Source organism: Paramisgurnus dabryanus, chromosome 5 (genome assembly GCF_030506205.2).
Source record: "Paramisgurnus dabryanus chromosome 5, PD_genome_1.1, whole genome shotgun sequence".
NCBI lineage: Eukaryota > Metazoa > Chordata > Actinopteri > Cypriniformes > Cobitidae > Paramisgurnus > Paramisgurnus dabryanus.
In genome coordinates, this window is record NC_133341.1 from 19,122,571 (window position 1) to 19,147,517 (window position 24,947).

At 37.6% G+C, this 24,947-nt stretch overlaps 2 protein-coding genes across 3 annotated transcripts in view; both read right to left on the reverse strand.

The window, feature by feature from the left end:
* The window catches only part of camkk1a (calcium/calmodulin-dependent protein kinase kinase 1, alpha a), a 106,724-nt gene extending 94,827 nt beyond the window's left edge, over positions 1-11,897 (reverse strand). For both annotated transcript variants that reach the window (XM_065250159.1, XM_065250158.1), the window contains exon 1: positions 11,565-11,897. The gene's annotated coding sequence lies outside the window, so the exon portion shown is untranslated. The remainder of the gene's footprint in view (positions 1-11,564) is intronic.
* Positions 11,898-21,821: 9,924 nt separating this feature from the next.
* atp2a3 (ATPase sarcoplasmic/endoplasmic reticulum Ca2+ transporting 3) overlaps positions 21,822-24,947 on the reverse strand; it is a 61,796-nt gene continuing 58,670 nt past the window's right edge. The window contains exon 21 of the mRNA XM_065250160.2: positions 21,822-24,797. Coding sequence (XP_065106232.1) covers positions 24,751-24,797 — 47 coding nt within the window. The 3' untranslated portion in view covers positions 21,822-24,750. The remainder of the gene's footprint in view (positions 24,798-24,947) is intronic.

Sequence of the window (24,947 nt, forward strand, 5' to 3'; positions counted from 1 at the left end):
TTCATTCCTAAAATGAACATAGACCCATATACCTACGAACATGTTATCAATTGGATTTTGTGAAAAAAAAATCTGTAGAGTCATCTACGTGACTCACGTCACGTGACACCGGTTGATTGACGGGCGAACGGACGTTGTTGTTGGCAAAATGTAATGCAAAGTTAATGATGTCGAGTCTTCATCATCATCATGCCATCGAATTAAAAGACCAAAGAAGCCATAAGTTGCCCAGATCAGAAAAAGAAGAAAAGAAGATGAGGAAAAATTATAAAGATAAAGGTATGCCGATTTCTATAAGTGACGACGTAGGAAATAGGCTAACGTTATTTATATTAGCCTCGCCCTCTTGCTAATATGTTGCTATTAGCCACAGAACACGACTGTTTTTTTGGTTTTAGTTTTGCTGAACTAGCAACTATTACAATTGAGGCACCATGTCATGCAACTAAATTCACCCATAGGCAACACACAGTCTAGTTTGTGTTTGCAACACAACAAGTGCAAACTCACACAGACCTCCTGACTGTGTCCTTTTTTATTGCTATATACGCTATATGTGAACTTAAATAACTTCTAATATAAATTGACATGCCATTTTGTAAGCTACACAGTGATATAACTTTTTTAATAATTTGTAGTGTATGCTTTGCATTTGTTAACATCCTATAAACTTATAAAATATGTGTTATGGTCATTTTAATTGGGTAACTGATGCATGTGTGATGTAAGTGTATCTAACTTACATATTGTATCTTAATTGTAAATTCAGGGGCACTTCTGAAATATTTGGGAGTTAGAGCACCCACTGGCAAAAATGAGGAGTCAGATACTTCCACAGCAGCCATGGCCAACAGACATGGTTGTGTAGTCTGATGAGGAGTGTGTGTGTGTGTGTGTTTATATACTGTATTACATTTATTTATCTTGTTTTTCTCTGTTCTTGTTACCTTTTTGTATTTAAGATTATATATGATAAAATAATACATGTTGGTGGCGGGATTTGGGGGTAATTCTTTTTTTCTGGGGGCGGCGAAGGGATGGTTCGCCCAGGGCGTAAATCTAGCCAGGACCGCCACTGACCATCAAGATAATTGGGACAAAGCTAGGATTGTCGGAAGGGGGGGAAATCGGCCCAAAATCAGCCCAATTATCTTTTAAGCTACCAAATAATCCACCAAGTTACACAATGCAGCACAATGAACAAGTCTGCTATCACATTGGTATTCAAAAAAGTCCAGATAAACAAGAAACGTTGAGGACAATTATTTGCCGCAATCCTTTCTAAGAAAAAAAAAGGGACAAAAAGAGCATTTGCTCCTAATTATATCTGTTTTGTGTAAAAACACAGACAGATTCGGATGGGATTGATGTTGCCTTCTTCATACACTCTCATAATGTGCTTTAGTCTAATGCAAATATTAACAAAAAGTGACACATGGGTTCAACAGAATGAGGCCTGCTGTTCTAACATGCATGTATACATAAACATGTGACTAAAAAGAAATACGATAAATGAGCTTAATGGGATGAAGATGAATCAATGACAGATTTTCGCATTGAGCAATGAGAATGGGGCAAAGCAAGAGAGCCTTCTGCTCCTTCAGTTGCCTCACCTGTCAATAAACACAACAACAACACAGACAACAGTCCCGCAATCTGTAGATCGATGTGTTTCAATCAGTGTGAAGGACATTTCTGCTGTTATTATACGTAGGAGCGCGTTGAATAACAAAAGGCTGGAAATGTAAAAGATAATAACTGCGATTAAATGAACCAAAGACTGAGGAAAATTACAGGATGCATTATAAAATGAATAGCTCTGCTTCTTAATTGAACATTTTAGTTATTCCTTGCATGATAAGATGTGATGTGATTCACAAAAATTTGGCATCTCCATTACCGTATTGCTTAATTATTTAATATACATACAAATTATGAGCAACAAATATTATTGTAAAGAAACATACGTTGAGTCCGAAATCACATACTGTGACAGTAGATACTGAATTAGATAAAGCACCTACTTATGGACCGTTAAAACAGTAAAGTATAAATATGAATAATATGAATCAATTCAGACATACTATATCTACCATGTTGATACATAGACGTGTACGCGACATATTTACTTTCGGACATTTTTTAATTCAACAACGCCTTTCCTTCTTTTTCGTTGGATATCTCCTCTCCAGGGGGCTCGCGAGATAGTAAAGTGTCTATCATATGAACACTTCAAGATCTTGCCGGAAGTAGTAAGTAGGGATGCACCGATACCACTTTTTTGGAATACGAGTACGAGTACTTGCATTTCAGTACTTGCCGATACGGATACCGAGTACTTAATAAAAAAACATGATTTAAATTTACAGGTAACAGCTTAAGTCATATAATTTAACAAAAAAACAAAGGACTAGTTTTCCCGTTTCTTGTAAACTCTGCCTCTTTGGACAACACAAGAGGCATTAACCCCTTACACGCTGCTCAAACATAGACATTTCTCAGACCGTGGTATCGATTCCAGGTATCGGGGGACTTTTAACGAGTACGAGTACTTTAGAAAATGTGGTATCGAGCCCGATACCCGATACCAGTATCGGTATCGGTGCATCCCTAGTAGTAAGTCATCCGGTTACTTTTCGCCTACTACTACTCGCCTTCGCCTACTATATAGTATGGATGTAGGCGGTTTTGGACGGGGAGATAACATATCACTATTCAGCTTCATTCTCTGAATCCTTTGAATCCTATACCCATTTATTTGGATTTTCTACATTGACTTTACATACTAAAATAGATCTGGCTCACTTGACTTGACCTCTTACTAGTTTTAAAACATTACTTTAGCCCACCGATCAGGCAACAGAGAAATCTCATTAGCATACTGAGTTTATCTTGTCCTATTCCTTTCTCGCTCCCTCTCTCATGCATGTATAATGATGATGAATATTTGGGGAAATCCTCAGGCTGAGGGATTAGCATTAACAATGTGTAAAAATTCGAGTGTTTCCACAGACGTCTAGTGAGGTTTTTTCTCTTTCTGCTTAATGGATGCTCAGAAGAGCCTGGAGACATGACTAGTGGGGTGCAGTGCTGATAACTGGGTTTATAACTTCACAGATGAAAGGGTTCACACTGGGCTGATGCTATTGGTTTTAAACAGTTTAGTTCAAGAGCTCTTATTTCACTTACGTTTTTAAAAATCTGTGGTTGTTTATAAAAATAGTTGGGTCAAATGTGGACATTTAGGTTCATTTAAACCAATTGTTGGGTTTGGAATTAAAAACAAAATGATTGCAATTTGAGATACTTAATAAGCTTTTGAGCAACATACAGTACACCAGCTCTACATTCAAATATATTTTCTGCTTACCAGTCAAACAAAGTCAGATAGAGAGGCAAATTTGACTGCCCTCTGGAATTATTTATGGGAACAGAAAGACTCCGAGCAGAGGATGGCGGTGAGCATGAGCACCCAGTGGGAGGGCAGGAACACAAATCAGATCTGTGGCCTTTTCAAGGGCCTTGGATACAATCTCACTGCTTACTGACAAGCACTAGGTTTGAAGAGACTCTAGGTCTGATGTACAGGCCCAATTACAATGTGATTTCACATAAACCCTTGGGTGGTGCACATATCCTGTTAGTTCTGCGCTGGGAGGAGGTAAATTCCAGATAAGCTATAACCACTTTTAACATATCTGTCCATCTTTCTGAGAAACACATGGACAAACCAATTATGGCAGGGAAATACAGGAGAGTCATGGACGATTTGATGCAGGTGTGTACACACGCAATAGCTGCGTCTGACAAGACCTAGTGGACTGGCTTATTCTCATGTGTGTGTATTAGGGAAACACAACCAAGCATCAATGAACCAAATACACTGCTAGGCACGTAAACAGACCTTGGGTTTCCTGGAATCCCTTATTCCAGAGAAGAGCCTGGGGATTCACTGCATTGCTATGACAGCATAAGGAAATAATGTAATGAGGTTGCCTGAATTCCTATTAAGCATTAATCTTAATGTTTGAGTCTGAGACTAATTTTTATGTGTTTGTGTATACTTACATCTATTTAACTATTATTCTCCCTAGTTAAAAGATAAACATACATACCTTTGTGCATTTTGCAGGCGTTTTTATCCATCAGTGAATTACAAGGTTTACATTTATCATGTGTTCCCTAAGATCAAACCATGATTTTGTGCACAGCTTAAGGTACATTGTGTATTTTTATTATATGTTTGATCTATTGTAAACATATTGTAGAGCAGTAGCATTAATATAGAACTGAACTGCCATTACAGATTTATTAATATTAGCCATTTCTGAATGGATCAATACTGGTCAATATTTAGTTCTTACAGTGCTCTTATGGAGGAATTACAGGGGATATAATTGTAGTTTGTCTGTAGTGTAAACAAATTATTTTCTAGTTGGGCATTTTAACATGGGGGTCAAAGGGAATTTTTTCCCCTTTGGAGCTAGTCTCTAGCGGCCAGTAACTACCACATTGGCCTCATCAGAGAGATCGGAAGCTCGCCCCTCGGCTGTGAGGCAATGCCAAGATGTTCACGGCAAGCCCCGCCAAGTATTGGCTTCAACAAAGCTCTTCACAAACCTAAGGGTTACATCACAGACACTACGTCCATATTTTTTATTACAGTCTATGGTTTGACCCGCAAACCATGGTTCGTTTGACTAGTGTGATCTTTCCGTGCCATGCATGGGTACCACACAGTTCAAGGCAACAGTGCATAATGTGAGTCTAAGATGATTTAAAACTAGGGGTGTCACGATTCTCCAAATCCTCTATTCGATTACATTTTCGATTCTAAGGTCACAGTTTGATTCGATTATCAGTTTTTACTTTTTTAACAGGTTGCTATGCCATTTTTAGACTAAACTTTTATGAAATATAATATCTGACCTTGAACCCAGAGATGCCCTGCCATGTTAGTTGTGCTGCCAGTGGAAAAATATGGTACACGCACAAACCTGCAAAAAATACTTTGCACCTTAAAGGACAATTTCGGTATTTTACACTTAAAGCCCTGTTTTCAGATTGTTTCTGATGAAATAGAACGTTTTTGACTGAAATTTCGACATATGCGGCTACCCCGAGAATTTTCGGGTGTATGTTTTTCACCTCCCACCTCTATAATGGCTTTATAGGTGCACAGGAACAATCCTTCCTAAAATGCATTAAACTTTCATTTACAAAGACGTGAAACTCACCGAGTGGTCAGGGGTGTTCACTGATATGCTCACACAAAAATCGCAGCAAAAGATGCTTTCCAACAGCTGTTTTAGCATTCGTTGTAAACTTGTGGACCTATTTTTTCAAACGCCTTACACCCGTACATTCTTCCGCTGAGAGCTTGAATAATAGACACTCCAGCCCAGTTGGTGGCAATAATCCGCCTTTGTCAATTGCAAGAATAGAAACAAAGTTCCCAGCGCGGAGAAATACCGTACCTTACAGCACATCTAATACAAGTCAATGGAGTTGGACAAAACTACAATAAAACCTGTTGGAATGCGTCTTTTGCAGCGATTTTTGTGTGAGCATATCAGTGAACACCCCTGACCACTCGGTGAGTTTCACGTCTTTGTAAACGAAAGTTTAATGCATTTTAGGAAGGATTGTTCCTGTGCACCTAATAAAGCCATTATAGAGGTGGGAGGTGATACAAGAAACACCCGAAAATTCTCAGACCAGCATCATATGTCGAAATTTCAGTCAAAATCGTTCTATTTTATCATAAACAATCTGAAAACAGGGCTTTAATTGTAAAATAACGAACTTGTCCTTTAAAAACACACTTTTATTACCGTCAGAAGAGATTGTGAAACTATACCCCAATAAGTCATGTTTAAATGCTGTTTTTATAACTATTAAGCAACTGAAATAAGTTGTTGTGAAACTTAAACAGATCTGAGTTCAGAGAAACGACCGGTCCTGCCAAAGACGCTGCTCTGCTGTACACGCGTGCTTGCTGTGTTCTGAATGAGTCCAGCTGAAGGCGGGAGACGCTTGCTGTTTTTTGTTTCCCATGTAAATAGCCGGCTTGCGTGGTGTCTCCTGCATCTGCCATGCTATCTTTTAACTGGCTGTAGCTAGCGAAGTTTGAGGAGGTTGACTCGCAGCACTCAACACGTGTGTTTTTTTCTACTTGGCAAGCCGACCGGACATGACATGGGGGCGTGGCAGCATCGACGATTCCTTTGTTTAATTCGAAGTTCAAGGTTGTGACTTGATTTCAATTTAAAATCAAAATCGTGACACCCTTACTTAAAACTATTTAAAATACTGTAATACATAATAGCCATCACACAACTAGAAACCAAGATAATTCTTAGTGTTTGGTTATTTCTATAACAAATATAAATCTTTCTAGCTATGTCAAGCTCTAGAATATTTTAAATGGAAAAAAATTGAGTGAGTGCCTTCGAATATTGTTGTGGACTATAGGGGGCCTTGACATCAAAAAGCTTGAGATTCATTGTTGTTCAGTAGCATGCATTGGTCACATGACTGCATCATGCAGCGTACTATGATGCAGATCTCCAGTGATGACAAACGGCCCCTTGTGTTTATTTGAGATCACAGAAACTGAGTAATAGATTGAACTCAAGGATTAAAGAGGATACATGGAGTCTGTAAGCAGACTAATTTAGCACACAATTGCACAGTTATCTTGCCTTTCATCAAAAGATGACAGAAACAAAGATTTTGCCATACACACAGACTCACTTCTTGTTTACACAAAACACAGAAGTGTTGATTGCCACAGGCCTTGTTCAGGTTCGGAACCAATACTGACATGCAGTGTTGTTGATTAACACAAACGGCCAATCACATGTGTATAGAACAACAAATCTGTTACATTATAAATAGCAAATGTGACCCTGCCTGTGCTGTTTTCTACATAAAATCATCTTAGATTATATAAAGGACATCTTTTGAAAATATAACCTTGTACAACATGTAAGAATTTGATTTAAAGAGTGATTTAAATTATGAAACATAAAAATGCCAGTTAGATATATCCAAAGGGAATATTTCATGTTTGACCAACAGACACCGGAGGGCAGAGCAGCTGCACTGAGACAGCGGCAAATGATGGAACGACCAACCGAGACAAGGCTGCCTTGGCGGTGTACACGGCGCTGATCACCCGCTGATCAACTGGAACTTACATATTCAAAATAGTCTGAGGAAATGTACAGGACTAAATTACAGATTTCCTCCAACAAAACCCCCGGAAGCAGGTCAGCATCATGATCCAAACCGGTCTCAAGCTATCACAAAGGCTATGATATTATCAAACTTGTTTAATATTATCGTCACATGAACTCGTAATGTGAGCGGCACAATGGCAAAGTGGAAAAAATCCAGCCAATCACAGTGCAGAAGATGGTATAAACACTAAATCTAATCGCTGTAATTTTGTCTCGAGAATTTATGTGAGAAAACGTACTTTCGCTGATGGTCAATAACGCCTCTTCACCAGATGTTCTGTAGTGTGTTCACCTCGTTGTGTTGTGTAGTATGTGCATAGCAATGACAAGAGGAGAGACCAGGGTTTCCCACAGCACATTTCAGTTCAGGTGGCCCGCCTAAGCTTGGAAACCCTACCGCCTTAACTAGGTCGTCCAAAAAAAAGAAAAAATTTTGCTGCAAAAAAGGCCGTCAAGTGCATCCCGGAGAATAGCGCGTATGTGCTTCACACCGCGGGTAGGACCGCACACCACACGGCCGAAATGAGAAAGACGTGGTCTGGACCGTCACTGTCTGGAGGATAACTAGCCAGTTGATAAAACATCTCAGAGAATAGCGCAATAGACCAATTTCGTGTTTGCAAACAGAGATGACGTTTTTTGTGGGCGGAGCCAAGCTGGTTGCAGAAAGTGACAGTAGGGTTGTGAAGTGTTTTAGCATTAAACCGTGTTTTTTATGGATCCGGTGTTCTGTCGAAGTCTGATTCCCCTATGTTTCCCTTTAGTGCAATGTTTCTTATAGCGTTTTAATCACGTTACGTTTCTTTTTTAGATAGATAAAAAGTTTAAATGGCTTGGCTACTGATATGCATGTATGTAATGTGTATGTATTGTTCTTTTTTGCTAAATCAATTATTTTTACAGTCTGAATCGCTAAAGTACATATAAAAGCAATACTACCATGTATTATATATAATAGCGTTTATTAAATATTTCATAATTTTCCTGTTTTCTATTATTTCTTCCTTATATTTATCTTACGTGTTTGTTCTAAAACTATTATAAAAGTATTATGTTTAAACATACATTAAAAAGGCCTGTTTATATATTAATAACACTTTACATCATGTGTGTGTGTGTGCTATATTTATATATTTATTAAGTATGTAAACATAATAATTTTAGAACAAACAGGAAGAAGACATAAGCTAAGATATAAGGAAATAAAAAGAAATAATAGAAAATGAAAAAATTATGAAATATAAAAAAATTATTGTGATATTATTGCTTTTTCAGTATAAAAAAACATTTATTCTGAATAAATTATAATTGTAACGTGATAAAAACGCTAGAAGAAACACATGGAGGGAACAGACTTCGACAGAACACCGGACATCTTCTCTACTTATTTTCTATTCTAATTATTAAAAGATTTCCAGATGATTTCCTCGCTCCATTCTGTCCGTTTAAGGGCTTATTGTAATCATAAACACCTACGTTTATCTTCAAATTGTGTCTTCGACGATGGTATTCTATAAAAATGAATGCCATCTTTTTTGGCATTCTAATTCTGACACTTAACAGCACAACAAGACATTTTCTAGTGAGTTGTCTTGCTCTTTTCACTCGTGTCTAATTCATTTTCAATCTTTTTCTGCAACCGCATTGCGCGCGCAGCTTGAGGTGACGTAACTGTGATGTCTACTCTAAATTGGTCTATAGAATTAGTTTCAATTCATCACGCAGCTATTCCCATTAGAGGTATCTGTTCAAAACATTTAATTCATTAATAATCTAGTGTGTGTTCATTTTCTGTCATAGTTTCTTCAAAATTAAGTTTTGTTTGAGTGTTTTAAATAAAAATATTTAAATTTTCATCATGACGCATACGCCCTGCCCCTTTGATTGCCACACCCTCTGCCCCACCCACTCGCCCAACCCTACCACCTTAACTAACAAATTTTCTGCTGGAAACCCTGAAGACATATGACAAAAAAACTTGTTGCATAGTGTGAGCGACACAGTGCTTCAGCTAGTTTTCCAATTCTGTAGTAGCTGTCATCAGAAAAGATAATTTTATTTAAAAATATTATTTCACAATTCCAACTAGCAGCACCAATACCATCATCTCTCTTTGTTTTGCCATGTTTGAAAGTGGTGAAGAGAAGAGCTTATGTGCTCCTATTGGTCAGCATCACAGCTGTGAAGGACCAGAAAAATGTATGAATATTTTAGACGTTGCAAAGCATCAAAGATGGCGTCGGTTGTCGTCCACTATGACACACTATATGAGCAAAAACAATTGATTCTTACATCCCGATGCCAAATGCCGTTTACGAATTACAATTTCACCCTACGTCAAATGGACCGTGCCAAACCACACTGATATTGGGTGACCTAAACTCAGCATTAACTAATTAGGCACTTTTTATTTAAATAACATATTTCTTCTTCTCCAACATATTCAGGTATACATACATTTCGTAAAAAACATGCTTTACTTTAGTCATGCAGTATGTCTGAAAAGTCCTTACTAGACTCACTTAAAAAGCTTGTTCACCGTCTTTTTCACTGTCTCTTCAGACTACTTCACTGTTAAGACTCTCGACATGTCGCTACACTCAGTTCTCAGTGCTTTTCTCCCACCCGCACAAATATTTGACAGGAGGACAACAAAGGTTCTCATCGACTCTCTCTGTGCCCCTGGCTCGCCCCACTCTCACTGATTTTCTCTCACTTTCTTCCGTCTCTTCGAATGTCTCTCAAGTCTTTGACAGTGGTAACGCTGAGGCTTCGCATGCTCGAGCACCAAAAGCACAGAAGACAAACCAGAGGTGAGCGGTGTGTGTGTGTGAGGAGGAGCAGAGAAATCTCCAGTGTCTTTTATTGCTGAATCGGAGTTAACCCAAAGCAGAGGTGACACTGCTGCCATTTCCCCCTGGTAATGAGTCTGCACACAACAACAAAGACTATACCAGATGGATATATAACAAATAGAGTTTTCTGCAAACAATATTTGTAGCACCCCTTTGCAAAAAACGATTTACTGAACACTCTTTTTGTCTGTCATTGGTTGGGCAAACACATACCCCCGCCCCACCCTTATGTTGCTGTCGTGTGCCGGTCAGGATGCACAACCTAACAGAGTAATGTTTTGACTGTGCGTCCATGCACATCATATCTGCTAGTAAACAGAGGTCAAGCATGTATACACCTGCTAGACTAATAAAATAATCTAGTGCCACTTATGTGACACAAATTGGATCTGCCGATCATTTTTTACTGAGAATGACAGTCAATATGCGCCCATTATAGACTGTTCTGGAAGGTGGACCCTGTCTAGCAAAACATTCAGACACAATCACTCATTCTGACACAAATTTTTACACATTTAACACACACACATTGAACGTAGGCTCACATCCAGCTTTTGGGCCCCTGTGCATTTACATTTGCATTTTGCAGACAATTTTATCCAAAGTGAGTCCATTCAAGGTATACATTTGCATAAATATGTCTGTTTCCTAGGACTCAAACCCACAACCTTTATGCTGAAAATGCAATACTCTACCCAATAAACTACAGGAACACATGCAGTGTTAAACTTATATTATCCACTCTCAAAGTAGCTTACTGCAGATTTTAAGAATAGTCTCTAAATTGGCACCTGGTACATGTAAGAAATGTGACAGAAATGTGAAAAATATTTTCTGTAAAGTATGGATGCATTTAACCAGGCAGATTTTTCCACTGCATTTCTTTTCTTGTTTAGTTGGGGATACTGTGATATCCTTCAAGCACAGTAGAATCAATAAAGTCAATGGGGATTGGATTTACTGAGCCAGAAGGGATGGCAATCAGGTGTACGTTACAATACAAATCCAACAGGTCAATTCTGTATTGTATTACAAAACCAAATAACATGCTGAGGTTGGGCTGAGGGATGTAGACAACAGCCTTTATTATAATGCATAACCTATTAACAGTTTTAATAATGATACATCTCCTCTGTACTGTATGTACACCCCCATATATCTTCTAAAGTCATAATGGATAATATCATGCTTATACATGTAGGAGTGGACTATGTATAAGAAACCATTCATTGTCATCTTCACACACTAAACTAAAGGGGTTCATGTAGCTTGGTATTGCGCAGTAAAGGTCATTAGTTCGAGTCCCAGGGAAGACACCGACAGTTACGGATGAAAACGCGTACAGGATAATAACAATGTAAGTTGTAACCAAAATCTTGCGTACATGTAAGCAAATAGATGAATTGCAACAGCTTGCTATATGTTCTGATGAGTAAACCAAACATAATACTGATATGATACTCACGTAACAACTTGGTCGCGTGTCTTTTGTTCTGCGATTTCCAGCGGACTGCTTTCGGTTCAAGCCAATGACACTTCAGTTAATGTGTAAAAAAAGTTTCACTTGGTTGGATAAAATCGAGCTGTGAGAGATCCTCGGCGTGTATCGGGGTGATTCTGACAGCTGGTTTGATCAGTGTCAGCGCTTTTTTACGTTTGCTCGCCGGTCTATCCGATCACGCGTGCTTTGTGTCTGTTTTTGTGTTGAACGCTCGATCTTCAGACTTTATTTGGCGACGTTATCTCTGCATCATTTCAGTCCCTTGTGAGTCCGTTTGATGGCATATTTGTCTCTGCCCCATCCTCTCTCTCTCTCTCTCTCTCTCTCTCTCTCTCTCTCTCTCTCTCTCTCTCTCTCTCTCTCTCTCTCTCTTCCGCACTGCTGACAGAACCTCGACCGACCGACCGCTGCCCGTTCACATGCTGTCATCTACTTCCGCGTCTTCCTGACGAGCGGCGTTAAATGTCACAAAGTAAATTAGACGGAATTAAATTACGTCCCTTATATGTTCAATAACGCCACGTTAAGGGAAGGGAAAGCATGGATGAACTTCACAATCCATCAAACATTTCCCCTTTGTTCCACTGCGGTCGGGTCCTAAAGTCCGCCAAGTTACATGTAATGACACTCTAGTCTAGTAGTGTCAGGGTTCCCAAACTTATCATAACGCGACCCACTTAAAGGAAAACACCACCGTTTTTCAGTATTTTACTATGTTCTTACCTCAACTTAGACAAATTAATAAATACCTTTTTTTTTTCAATGCGTGCACTTAATCGTTGTACAGAGCGTCATGAATGTGTTACCATTTAGCCTAGCCCCATTCATTCCTTAGGATCCAAACAGGGATGAATTTAGAAGCCACCAAACACTTTCATGTTTTCCCTATTTAAAGACTGTTACATTAGTAGTTACACGAGTAGGTATGGTGGCACAAAATAAAACCTGCAAATTTTTTAAGTGGATAAAAAATGAGAACTATATTGTATGGCGGAAAATCACTTAGTTTGCAGCACTTTGACCTCCGGCGCAGTAACATCATCACTCCCCCTATCTCTCACTCAAACTTAGAGGGGAGTTCTCAGGAGTGATGATGTGACTGCGCCCGAGCGCCAAGGTCACCTCCCCACCAAATTAATCACCTCCAGTATACTGTAATGTTGCGTTTACACCAGCCGCAGTAGAGGCGGCAAAAACGCACTATTCCCGCGTAGTTGGATGCTTGAACATTTGAGTTCACTCGCTTCATTCGCTTGTGAAAGCCGCGTGTGAAATTCTAGTCATTCGAGAAATTCATGTGGAAATTCAGCGGTTTTCAACTCACGCATTTCCCGCAGCAACGCTCAATTCGCGCATTCCGCGCCATCCACGTGTACCACGCCACAGGATAATTATCTGTGTGTAATCGCGTCTTTGCATTGACTTTACATGTAAATCACCTGCGCTTGCCGCCTCTACCGCGGCTGGTGTAAACGCAGCATAAGTCTGCTCTCAAATCACATACTGGTTGATTTGTGGGCAGATGTGGTCTAATGGTTAGAGAGTGAGGCTTCTAACCCGAGATTTTCCGGTTCGAGTCGTTTAACCGGCAGGTTGTGACTGAGGTGCCCTTGAAAAAGGCACCTGTACCTTATGCTCCCGGGTGCGGCAGTGATAGCTGCCCGTTGCTCCGGGTGTGCGTGTTTACTACTCTTTGGATGGGTTAAATGCAGAGGTCACATTTCAAGTATGCATTACCATATGTTGTTCATTATATCACTTTTCACTTTACTTGTTATGCACTACATCCTGCTGTTATATAAATAATGTGAATGTGTTGTCACATTTTCATTTCCAACAAGAATTAATGTTTTTAAATAACAGATGACACGCTCACTTATAATTTCCCTGTAGTCAAGAATTGTATCATTTTAAACTCATCTTTAAGCATCATAATAGCATATATAAAAGTTTTACCTTTCCTCTGGCTTTAAAACAGATTAAATGTAACTCTTCACCCTTGCCTCATTAAGTATACGCGAATATGTGAATTAGTCCCAGCCTCTACTCAACCGCACAACTCAGACCACAGGTATGAATATGCAAATTAGCCCCAGCCTCTACTTTTTTGCACCACCTCGGGCCATAGATATATATGTACACAGATGCTACATTCTGCAGTTTCAGACACATAACTGCAGAGTTTGGTTTCACACAATGCATGCTGTAAATGAACTGCGTGTTTGCAGCACTAATCTTTAAGTGCTGATGTTAACAGCGTTTACCCTGCACGTGTGAACAGCACGTGTGAGCAGCATAGAAGTAAAGTTGCAAAGTCAACAAAATGCAGAATTTTTGATAGGGGCTGCTGCAAAAACGCCAGTAAAACTGACTATTATCAGCTTAAATTGAATTTAGTTGGCCTAACAGTGACCCTAACAACTTCCCAAACAACCAGTAGTCTGTGGACCTTATTTTTCCACACAATTTACTTATTTGATCTTTTGCACTGTTTTCACTGTCCTAAAAACTGGATGTCTTCCTTGTTCTATGCCTCCTTCAGAAATACATTTCGAGTTCTGTTTGTGTAGCTTGTTTAGGGTGTTGTGATTCGATATCAGCTTAGCTTGCCATTAGCTTAGCTGGCGACTGACGTATTCCTGTGGGCGGAGCTTAGTCAAAAAACGTTTTACTGATGTCATTAAAGCAGAAAGTAAACGGCTGTAGTCCAAACCAGCATTTATACACACTAAATAAAGTTTGAAAAAACCTTCAAATCATCACTCACCTGAGCTGGATGTGTAAAAGGTGAGGCAATTATTAGGAATGTCCAGAGTTATGCTGCGGTCACGCTGAACTCATCAATTTGTAAAGCGCTGTGTCCCTAATTGGCCAGCTATTCTGTACGGTGTGATTGGTCTGAATACCTCTGACGTCAGCCGGAAATGTGACGCTCCTTACCATTTTTTTTTAAGATTTGCTCACATGCAATGCTGACAGGAGTTGACTTACAGGCTACGAATCAAAGTGGGAGGAATTATGATAATGTCGGTCTTGTCCATGTCAACAGGCCCAAGAAGTAAATTGTTGCCTACAATCCGTGTGTTTGTTGTAGTCCAAGAAAAGAGATTTACAGGATTGTGAAACATTAATATAGAGGCAATATGTATGACCAAGAGAGGACTTTCTTGGGCAGTCTTTATTAAATGTGAGTTCATATCATACATTATTCATGTGAGCTCACCACTCTTTTACAATTCATTGACAATTTGACCTTCACCCAAAGTTAATTATCAAAAATGTCACGCCAGGCTTGTTGTCAGTCATGGGCGGCAAATGCTATCGTTCTCATTTGCAACCGTTCCCCCAATGTAGATTAATAAACATAACCTTATGTTTGTATATTTGAAAGGCAATATCATTATTGTCTTAGAGTAATGACAACCAAGTTTATTTATTCAAAGGTCAAACCCATCTGTTCCTTCCACATTTGTCTCTTACAGGCTAATCTGAGTCTACAAGTTGGTTTGGGTTTACATGTGTAAAGCCAACAAGAAAGAGATTGTGTTGTATCCACTTGTCCCTAATGTTGATCTTCAGATGAAAATCTTTTGCTTGGGGAGATCACTTCTGGTTCTAACATGCATTTTAAAGGTGGGGTGCATGATCTCTGAAAGCCACTGTTGACATTTGACATCACCTAAACAAACACCCCCCACCCCAATAGAATCTGGCCCTTCTTTTGATAGACCCGCCCCACACATACGCAACCCAGGCAACGATGTTGGTTAGTAGACACAACCCTTACTGCTGATTGGCTACAAGTGTGTTTTGGTAATCGGCCTGACTCCCTTCTTCAAAGTGTTTTTCAGAAATCATGCCTTTACAGATTTTTGCATCCACATCATGAACACATACGCATATACACGCACACACACACATATACAAAGGCTCATTATATAAAAACTGTGCAATTTTATTTTTCCTCTCACCTTTTATCACCATTGAGTGTGTCCTTGCAGGCTCCATTCATAGTCTTTTCACAATAATACTCTGAATGTGTGCTGTTAAGTTTGCTATGACTCATACCAATAATTTACACTAGTGCTTTTAATGTGCGCTCACGCTGCCAGCAGATTATGGATGGAGAAAGGGTCATTGGCAGTGATAGACAAGGAAGCAAAAAATGAGTCAAGCAGAGCGAATGAGAGATGGAGAACTGGAGGAGCACGAGAAAAAGGGATGGAGCAATTTATCAAACTGAGGCAGGAAGAAATTAAAAGCTGATTCCAAAGCCTCAAGCACAACAGAGAACGCACAGCTTCAGGTACCTTTGTATTTTTAGGCAGTGGGAGAGAATGCATTACATTATGGTGTGCATATGGTGTGCACACCATAATGCAATGCATGGATTATTGCTCCATGTCTTACCGATGACTTATAAATGACATAACACATACATGTACAATCTAAAAATGGTCAGAAAGGGACAAACCAGCCCAGAAAATTCTTACATTTTAAAGTAACCCAGCATTGGAAAAATTGTTTTCCGTTTTATATGCATATGCATAATACTATTAGTACATCAATTCTACCAATATTAAAGGTACACTGCAGATTTTTATCGGCCCCTAGCGGTAAGGCTCAGTTTACAGCTCACCCTTCGAAACACATAGTGAAGTTACGGTAGCTGCCACACAACAAACATGTCATCCTCTGACTAAACGCGCCCTATAGAACAGCTTGTCCATTTAAGGCCTAAACTTTAGGGCTACTTTAGAAACATGGTTGCACGAAATGGCGACTTCCATATGAGGGGACCCACGGTGCATCTAGGTAAAACAGTTAATTCTAAGGTAATAAAAACAATACAGTTCATTTTGTAAGGTCTTTATACAGTACACCACTTATAATATAGTTGGGTGATTCTCACGAAATCCAGAAGGTTTTCAGCATCAGAACTTTTAAAAAAGCGCTTGAAGTCAAATTTTTTTTTGCACATATAAGATTAAGGTCTGAACTTACTATAACCATTATTTTTAAAAAAATATTTATTAATAGAATTATTACTTTTTTTTAGATTATCATTATTAAAAATTCATTACCTCAACATGATATTACATTAAATATATGTATTTAGAACTAAATAATGTAGAACTAAATAATGAGAACTAAAAAGTTGTCTAGGTATTATGACAAACAAAATTTTAACTTTTAACTGAAGAGAAAAAATAATAACTGGTAGCCATCTTGAGTGTCACAGTCAATTATGTCCCTTCCAACTATTGTTTTTTTGTTGAAAATGTTAGTTCCTTGAGGGCTTAAACAATGATTGAAAATTCTTGCGCAGGATGAGAAAATTGGTCTTGGACACATTTATATTCCTTATTATTGTCTCTACATTTACCAATGATCACCAAATAGCCTACCATGTTTCTTTAGTGTAAATGTTTATAATATAACATGCACTAAAGCTTTGCACGTTGACATGTTGCAGTAATGAAATTTTTCCCCTTAAATATGGAAAAACAACAAAATTGGTTTGTATGATGTCACTTGAAATCATGTGCAAAATAGTACCTGAAGGGATGTTTGTAACTGTATGTTTCTTATTTTGATACTTTTACTTTGCATTTACTATTTTTTTTTTAAGTCCAATTTCGCGAGAATCACCCAGTTATATCATATTGCATTTCTGGCAAGAGATCATTCTGAAAGTTACACAAAGCACAGTTAAACAATCTAATACATTGAAAAGCATATGCATATGATTGAGATAAGTCACAGGGAGGGAAATTATAGCAAAAAAGTAACTCCATAAAAGGTACAATAGTATAGGGGCAAAAGCACATGATAACAAATAGCTTCAACTGTGTATTATACTATAATGCACATCTGTCTACAGTGGCCTTAAAAGCTATAATCACTCCAGTTATATAAGACACTGGAGTAAAGACTGTACACTTATTGCAGGGATAAGTAAAAGAAAAGATGGAGAAGATTACGTCAATATCAGGCTTAATGACAGGTTCATTATCATCAGAGAGAAAACAGATTACATTATATCTGAGTGAGCAAAATAATACGGTTGTATGGTTTGAATAGGATTAGTTAAATAAGGACATCAGTCATGCAATATCTATATTGAATCTTGAGGTGAAAAAGAGTCCAGCGTATTACATAATATATAGGTCTGGCAAAGCGAATTATAGCAGCTGAACAAGAAAAAATGATATGGAGATGATAATGCTCACTGATAGAGAGAATATGTAAGAGCAAGAGAGGAAAAACAGCAATGTGTGACAGACAATTTGAAAATCATAGACCTCAATTACAATTCTACTTTGAATGATCTAACCCAGAAACAAACCACTAATGAGAATTTAAAACAGATGGGTAGACATCCCTCTCCATTACAGTATAACATCGTTTATATACATGTACTTAATAGAAAGGATAATGATGCTATAAAAAATAATTAACAGGAAATTATGTTGGTCAGTCAAAGAAACGTAATTAGATTTACCTGCCTTGCTTTGTTCTCTATGATTCTGACTGATGTTTAATAGCAGATCAATTTGACTAATATCAACTTTCGCTTGCATAGCTCAGTGTTAGAGCATTGGGTTATCAATGCAAAAGGTCATAAGTTCGAACTTAGGAACACAAATACTGATAAATAAATGTGTACCTTGGATAAAAGCGCCTGCAAATGGGTAAATGTCTTGAATTTAAAAAATTTGGTGAGGGCTATATAGATCAACTTATGTCAGGTAATAGAAATCACATAAAAATAGCTTATTAGTAATATTTCACATAAGGTTCTGAGTTTTTACGAACAGTAAGGTGATAACATAGGCCTATTGAGTGAGCTAGGAAACACGCTGTCTTATTCCTTCAGTGAAGGCTGTCTGAGGCTGAAAGCAAACACACACCCACATCTCCATGCGCCTTTAGACTTTCTCACAGTGAGACTTCATTGTGTGGAGATCATCTCTGGTTCCTTTTAAGCCTCTTTCAAAGATGGCAGAAAGATCTGCCTGTACTAGCACATTTACATTATTCGTTTATTCTCACCCAAACCCATGTATGTGCCAAATACAAATTGCTGGTGCAAGTGCATAATTATTTGATGAACGGTGAGAAAGAAACCACACCTAATTTTGATGAATACTTATGATAGTGGTCTGGGCTCCAGTGTCTCAGTCTTGCATGGTAAGGTTTACTTACCTTATTTCAAGAGGCTTTACAGCCGTGCTTGTTTGGCAGATGAATAATCACAACAATGCCGTATACTTACAGTAATTGATTCATTATATTCTTGATAATTTTGTTTATTATACCAATTTGAGATGCACCGATATTACATTTTTCCCACCAATATTGGCCAATAGGCCTACTGATAGTTTGGCGGTTATATTAACTTATGATAACTAAATTCTGAAGATTTCATTTGTTAAAAATGTATTTTATCTGATCACTAATTATTGGCCGATATATCAGTGCATCTCTAATACCAATTTTGTTTCTTGAGTGCACATGAGAAATGAGTGCAAGATAAACCCTACATACTGTAACAGATGGTGTTATAGTGTCATCTGGTGGTGTTTAGTGTTCATTACACCCCAAAACAATTTTTGAAAATCTAGATGAGTGGTTCTCAAACTGGGGGCCCGAGTTTTTCTAATTTTATAAAATACATTAATTCATCATGAATTCTGCGTAATTAAACCTCAGACAGAGTTTAGACTACTAACCAACCACACTACATTTTATATTTTAATTTTAAGTTTTGGTTCATTTAAATTGTATGTTTTATGTCATAAATTTTTTTGGGGGGGCCACAAAGTGTACAAGTGAGAGTCCTTGTACACAAGGGGGGCCGCATGCCCAAAAAGTTTGAGAACCACTGATTCAAAAGCATTTTTCCCCTAGAAAAAAAAAGGAAAAATACGATACAAAAATTGTCACTGGGGCAGTACCTTTTCAAAAAGTACACTTTTGTACCTCAAAGCTACATATATGTAGCAAAATTGTACATATTAGGACCTTCTCAAAAGGTACCATCCCAGTGACAACGTCAACATTTGTACCTTTTTTTTCTAAATGTGACTGTGGACCTTCAACATGGCATTTGGGGCACCTTGTGGGTCTGTGGTGGTACTGCAGGGGTCCTCCAAATAGTTTGAATCAAAATAAAAAATTTTTTGGAAAAATAAAATTAAGGAAACAAAAATGCTTAAATAGGTTAAAAATTTTGGTAACATTTTACTTGACAGGGTGTTTATAAGACTGACATGAGACCTTCATTACCAGGACATGACATGCACCATGAACATGAAGGAGATTTTATGCACGTTTATAACAACTGTCATTAAGTTTCATTCGTTCAATTATGTCATATTTAATACAATGATGACATTGTTTGAGATGTCTATTTTTTTAACTTGACATTAACCAATACATCATAACTTGTCATGACAACTTGACATAACTGACCACTTGTTACAAGTGATACAAATTTTAATTTTGTCATTAAAATGTCATTAAGTGTTTATACTCTGTCAGATAGTTTTTTGTCAGTGTCATGAATTTCCTGACCTCAACTATAGTTGTACAAATATAATTTGTTATTAAAATGTCATTAAATGTAATTAATATTCTTCATGTTTTTTTTAAGTTTCCTCCATAAGTTTAAGAAATAAAATTAATCATCCAATAATAATAATAATTAAAATGGCTAAAATAATTTTTTTATTGCATTTGGAGACAAATTCACCTAAAATTAAATGAAAACAGTACAAAAATGGGTTAATTACATTAAAATACCTGATTAAATGTTTTGTTAGTTTTCTTTTATGTAAGAAAATCTCAGAACCCTCTGTGTGAGGAAGAACAAGTTCTGTTAGTTGTCAGTTTTTAATGTATTGTGCACATACATAAAGTAAATATTATCTTTTGACGTTTCTGTTGCATTTTGTTAAGGTATTTCAAATTATTTGACAGTATTAACACTTAATGACATTTAAATGACAGTTTAATGTAATGTTAACTCATAAAGCTAGGTAGTTTCTTAAGTTTGATAATTATTCTGCTATGTCATGTTTATGACAGATTTATGACCTATTGGTTTATGTCAAGTTGTCATAACAAAGACAATTCAAACAATGTCATTTTTTAATTAAAAATTACATAATTGAACAAATGACACTTAATGACAGTTGTCATAAAATCTTCTTCACGTTCATGATATGTGTAATGTCATGATTATGAAGGTGTCATGTCAGTCTTATGAACACCCCTTCAAGTAACAGGGTTCCCACACCTTAGTTAACTTTAAATTCAAGGACCTTTCAAGGACTTTCAAGGTCCAATACCCTCAAATTCAAGAACTAAATGTGGGGACACATTTCAAGCGAGAGAGCAAGGTTACATCATGTTACCTTTACATACATTGTTAAAGTTCCCTTTTGAGGAAACTCGCGCTGCGTCACTGCGGTGACACTTTGGGTACGCATCCAAGGGTAAGTGCGTCTGAATGTGTACATTAAATTCAACCAATGGTGAGACTTAGCAACAAACACAGGGTGCAGGAAATATATCGCAGGGAGGATGGCAAGGTAGACGCAGCATCTTGTTCCCTTCTCAGGGAACAACAGTTACGTAACCCAAGACGTTATCATGTGTCAAACACAACTATGCAAAAAAGCATTTTGGTATGAATCAATATTCGCATACAGATGATATAAGCATTTAAAGTGAACAGTTTAGCATGTGTGCTTAAAAAGTCTAGAATTTTTATGATATTATCCTTCACTATAAAGGGAATAATTCAGATTTTTTTTTCCCACAGAAAACCTCTTGCATAAAATAGATTCAAGCACTTTCAATGACCTGTATCTATGTATGTATATTTTCAAAAACTTCACAGGGCCTTGAATTTTTCCCCCGCAGATTCACTTTAAAGGACTTGTGGGAACCCTGAGTAAAGTGTCACCAAAATTTTAAAGTTTCCACGTTACAATCTATGTGGTTAATGTAAAATGTTATGTAGTACAGTATGTGGCTGTGACCAAAAATGAATATTTTAATATCTTTGAAGATAACCATTATAACAAATTATGTAAATCCATAAATGTACTGAGGGTCCTTGCTCCTCCTCTCTATCCATTAAGGGGTTCTTGGGCTGAAAAATGCTGAAGACGGGTATGTAAAAAAAGCAATAAATCAACAACATCTAAATAAATTAGAAGATAAATAATTTTATTTGACATGTCTTTTTCATATATATAAAATTATGAATCCACAATTAATATTACCAAGGCGTTACAGAGAATTCTTTCTCAGTAGTGGGCGCAAAGCTCCAGCCAGTTTGTGCGCAGGCAGAAAGACAGCTGTCCAGTAAGAATGGACCATTTGAGAACCACACAGTGCTTATGAAATGAGCTTTGAAGCCGTCACAGGGGAACTTTACTACTTTTGTTAGCATTCCTTGATTGTCTACAACTTTGTTTTGTAAAGATTGCCTCTAAATGTCTATCAAAATAGAAAATTACATGATGAGTTCATAAAGAATTATAACATTCAGTATTGTTTGATGAATTCTCTCTTAACAGTAGCCTATGTACTGTTGAAGCACCAACAAAAGAGTTAAAGTGTGTGGAAAAATAGTTTTCTAATAACTTACAAAGACAAATTGAAATTCACAAAGTGGACGTCCAACTTTCTGCATACCACACATACATTATGTATTCTGGAGACAGTACCCACACCAAGCCCTTCAAAAGAACAACTTCATAACCCAGCACTAAACGCTGGACATCCCTCTGTGTAAACCACGCAATGTATCTTTCCCAAAACAAAGCAAAAAATCCAGACATTCAAACCCAATTATAGTCGCAAAATATTATCATTATTAGCACAATTCTTATCTTACAATTTTCAACTCCTAAACTAAATTCAAACCCCTGCAACCTTAAAAACAAACTGTAATAATGAATAAACAACCTCCACTATTCTACAAAATATTCTCCATCCTCGGTTACTTGAATGCAAAGAAAATAATCATTTCAAGCTGTCCTCCTGGTGGTAAAGATGTTTCATTTAAATCTTTGCTTAAAAAAAAATTAAATATACTGTATAGGTTATTAATTACAGTAACAAGTTTCCATGCAATCAGGTATTTCTTTTTTCTGTACAGAGTTCAAGAGATCAGTAGTAAGTAGCAAGGCTGTACAAGCCCACACTTTCTATTGGTGCAGATGCTTGTGTGCGCTGTATTTAATATGGTGAAAATGAGAGGCCTTACTGCCTTGTGTCAATACGCTTACCCTACAGTTAACCGGTAACACGTTAAATGTCATTGCAATAGCTGGGGACGTGAGAGGACACGGAGCTTGACATTAACTCAGGCTGCCTGTTTTATTAGCATTTAGACTACTTACAATTGTTACGAACTCCAAAAAAATGGACTACGTCTATTTGTGACAGATGAGCGGACACAACACCGTCACGTTATTACGATAAATATCCGTCAGTGGAATCACGGCTAACAAGCAAACACGGACTGTCTAGACGCAGCAGATTTACGACGGCAAGCATAATGACACCAGGCACAGGCGTAGTAGTTATTTTGTATACTTGCACACCAGCATTTTCCAACAGATCATGAAGGCATATCATACCCTTAACAGCAAAACTGACAAACTAAACCACCTGGGTTCTTTCAGTCGAATACATTATTATTACTTTATTATAAAACAAACAAAAAATAGTTCATCAAGATTGCAAGAAAAGCACTAGCGGTGGCGAATCCTTCCTTTGCAGAAAAAAAAACGGCAAGCGTGGAAGCGAGTGACCTTTATAAAGTCCAATAGGAAGAGGGTGTTCGTCACAATGATATCGACTCAAACGACTGGAAATCGAAAAACTGAAACCTATTTGGACAGAGCTTTGCTGTGGTTACATTTAAAAAAAGGGCAAAAAACAAGGAGGTGTACATTCAATTGAGACCCCTTTCCTCCATATGACTGTGTATTTGTTTGTGTGTTTTAAAGGAAGAGTGAGTCAGATGACGGTAAGACATCAATAAACAAATCAGATTTCTCCTCTCTCTCTCTTTCATCATGTTTAAAACCTGTCACCGTTGTTTACTAATATTAATACTTCAGTGCAAGCTGCACCATGTTTAGTTTTGATGTACTTGCAGCATATATTTACTAGTGTTAAACTTGAGTTTAATGACAGAATAGAGAAGGAGAAATCTGAGATTAAATCATTCACTTGGTAAATATGCACAAACAACCTCATTTCTGTATTGAAAAATAATTTCGAGCTAAAATGCATTCATAAATCATCATGATGTTGACTTAAAACTGATTGTGTACTTCTCAGGTTATCAGATTTAGGATATTCTGGAATAGCATGCTATGTGACGCCTATCAAAGCCTTATCTTAACGAAAAATCCATTTTTTGTTTAAAATAATTTATAAGTGCAATATAGAAGCGAGTCAGATCATATCTGCTGCCACATTTAGCTTTGTGTAAACATTAATCTAAATGAAACGTATGACTGATGGACCTCTGGTAAGAAGAAATCTGACATGAGTGAGTGAAATGAATAGGTATTGGTTAAATGGAGAAACTGGACCCAACCACTGAAAGAAACTGGCCATCCTGTCCAAACGTGAACATGTACACTTTAAAAGATGCCCCAAAACCTATTATTTCTCAATGGTAGTCTTCGATGAGTCTATTGTGAGATGTACTATACACTATCTGATCTAAATACAGTACCCCTGCGAATTTAACCCCATGTTACACCTGAAAGCCATTTCCTCCAGTCTATGTACAGCATGTATGTGAAAGCTAAAAAGCTAGATAAAACGAAACAAATTTTGTGTCACGCAACTCAACATGAATTAGGCCCATGCACATGCCAACAAACACACACACCCTGCTCTCGCACTAACACACACACAATGTACAAACTACAAGCCCTGCTTGTTTTTAGTGGTGGCTGGACATGCAGCAAAGACGCTGGAGGAGGGACTGGAATGGGTCTTCTGATGATGATTTGTGTCTGTAAGTGTGAACGGTGCAGTGTTAAAATGCTCAGAGGAAAAGGCAGGGGTGTGTGTGTGTGTTCATGTGTGTTTAAAGGAAGTTATCCTAGAAATTCAGCTGCCGTCTCTTCCTGTACCGTTCCTCCTCTTGACCTGTAGAGAAAGAGGGAGAAGGATGGAGAGAGAAAACTGTTTAATAGCGTTTTCAAGAAAAACGATGATAGAAAGAGACAGGTTGATTTAGGAACCGAAAGATTACATGTATAAAAAGTACCTTTTTTTTAAAGACGAGAGGAGAAAGTT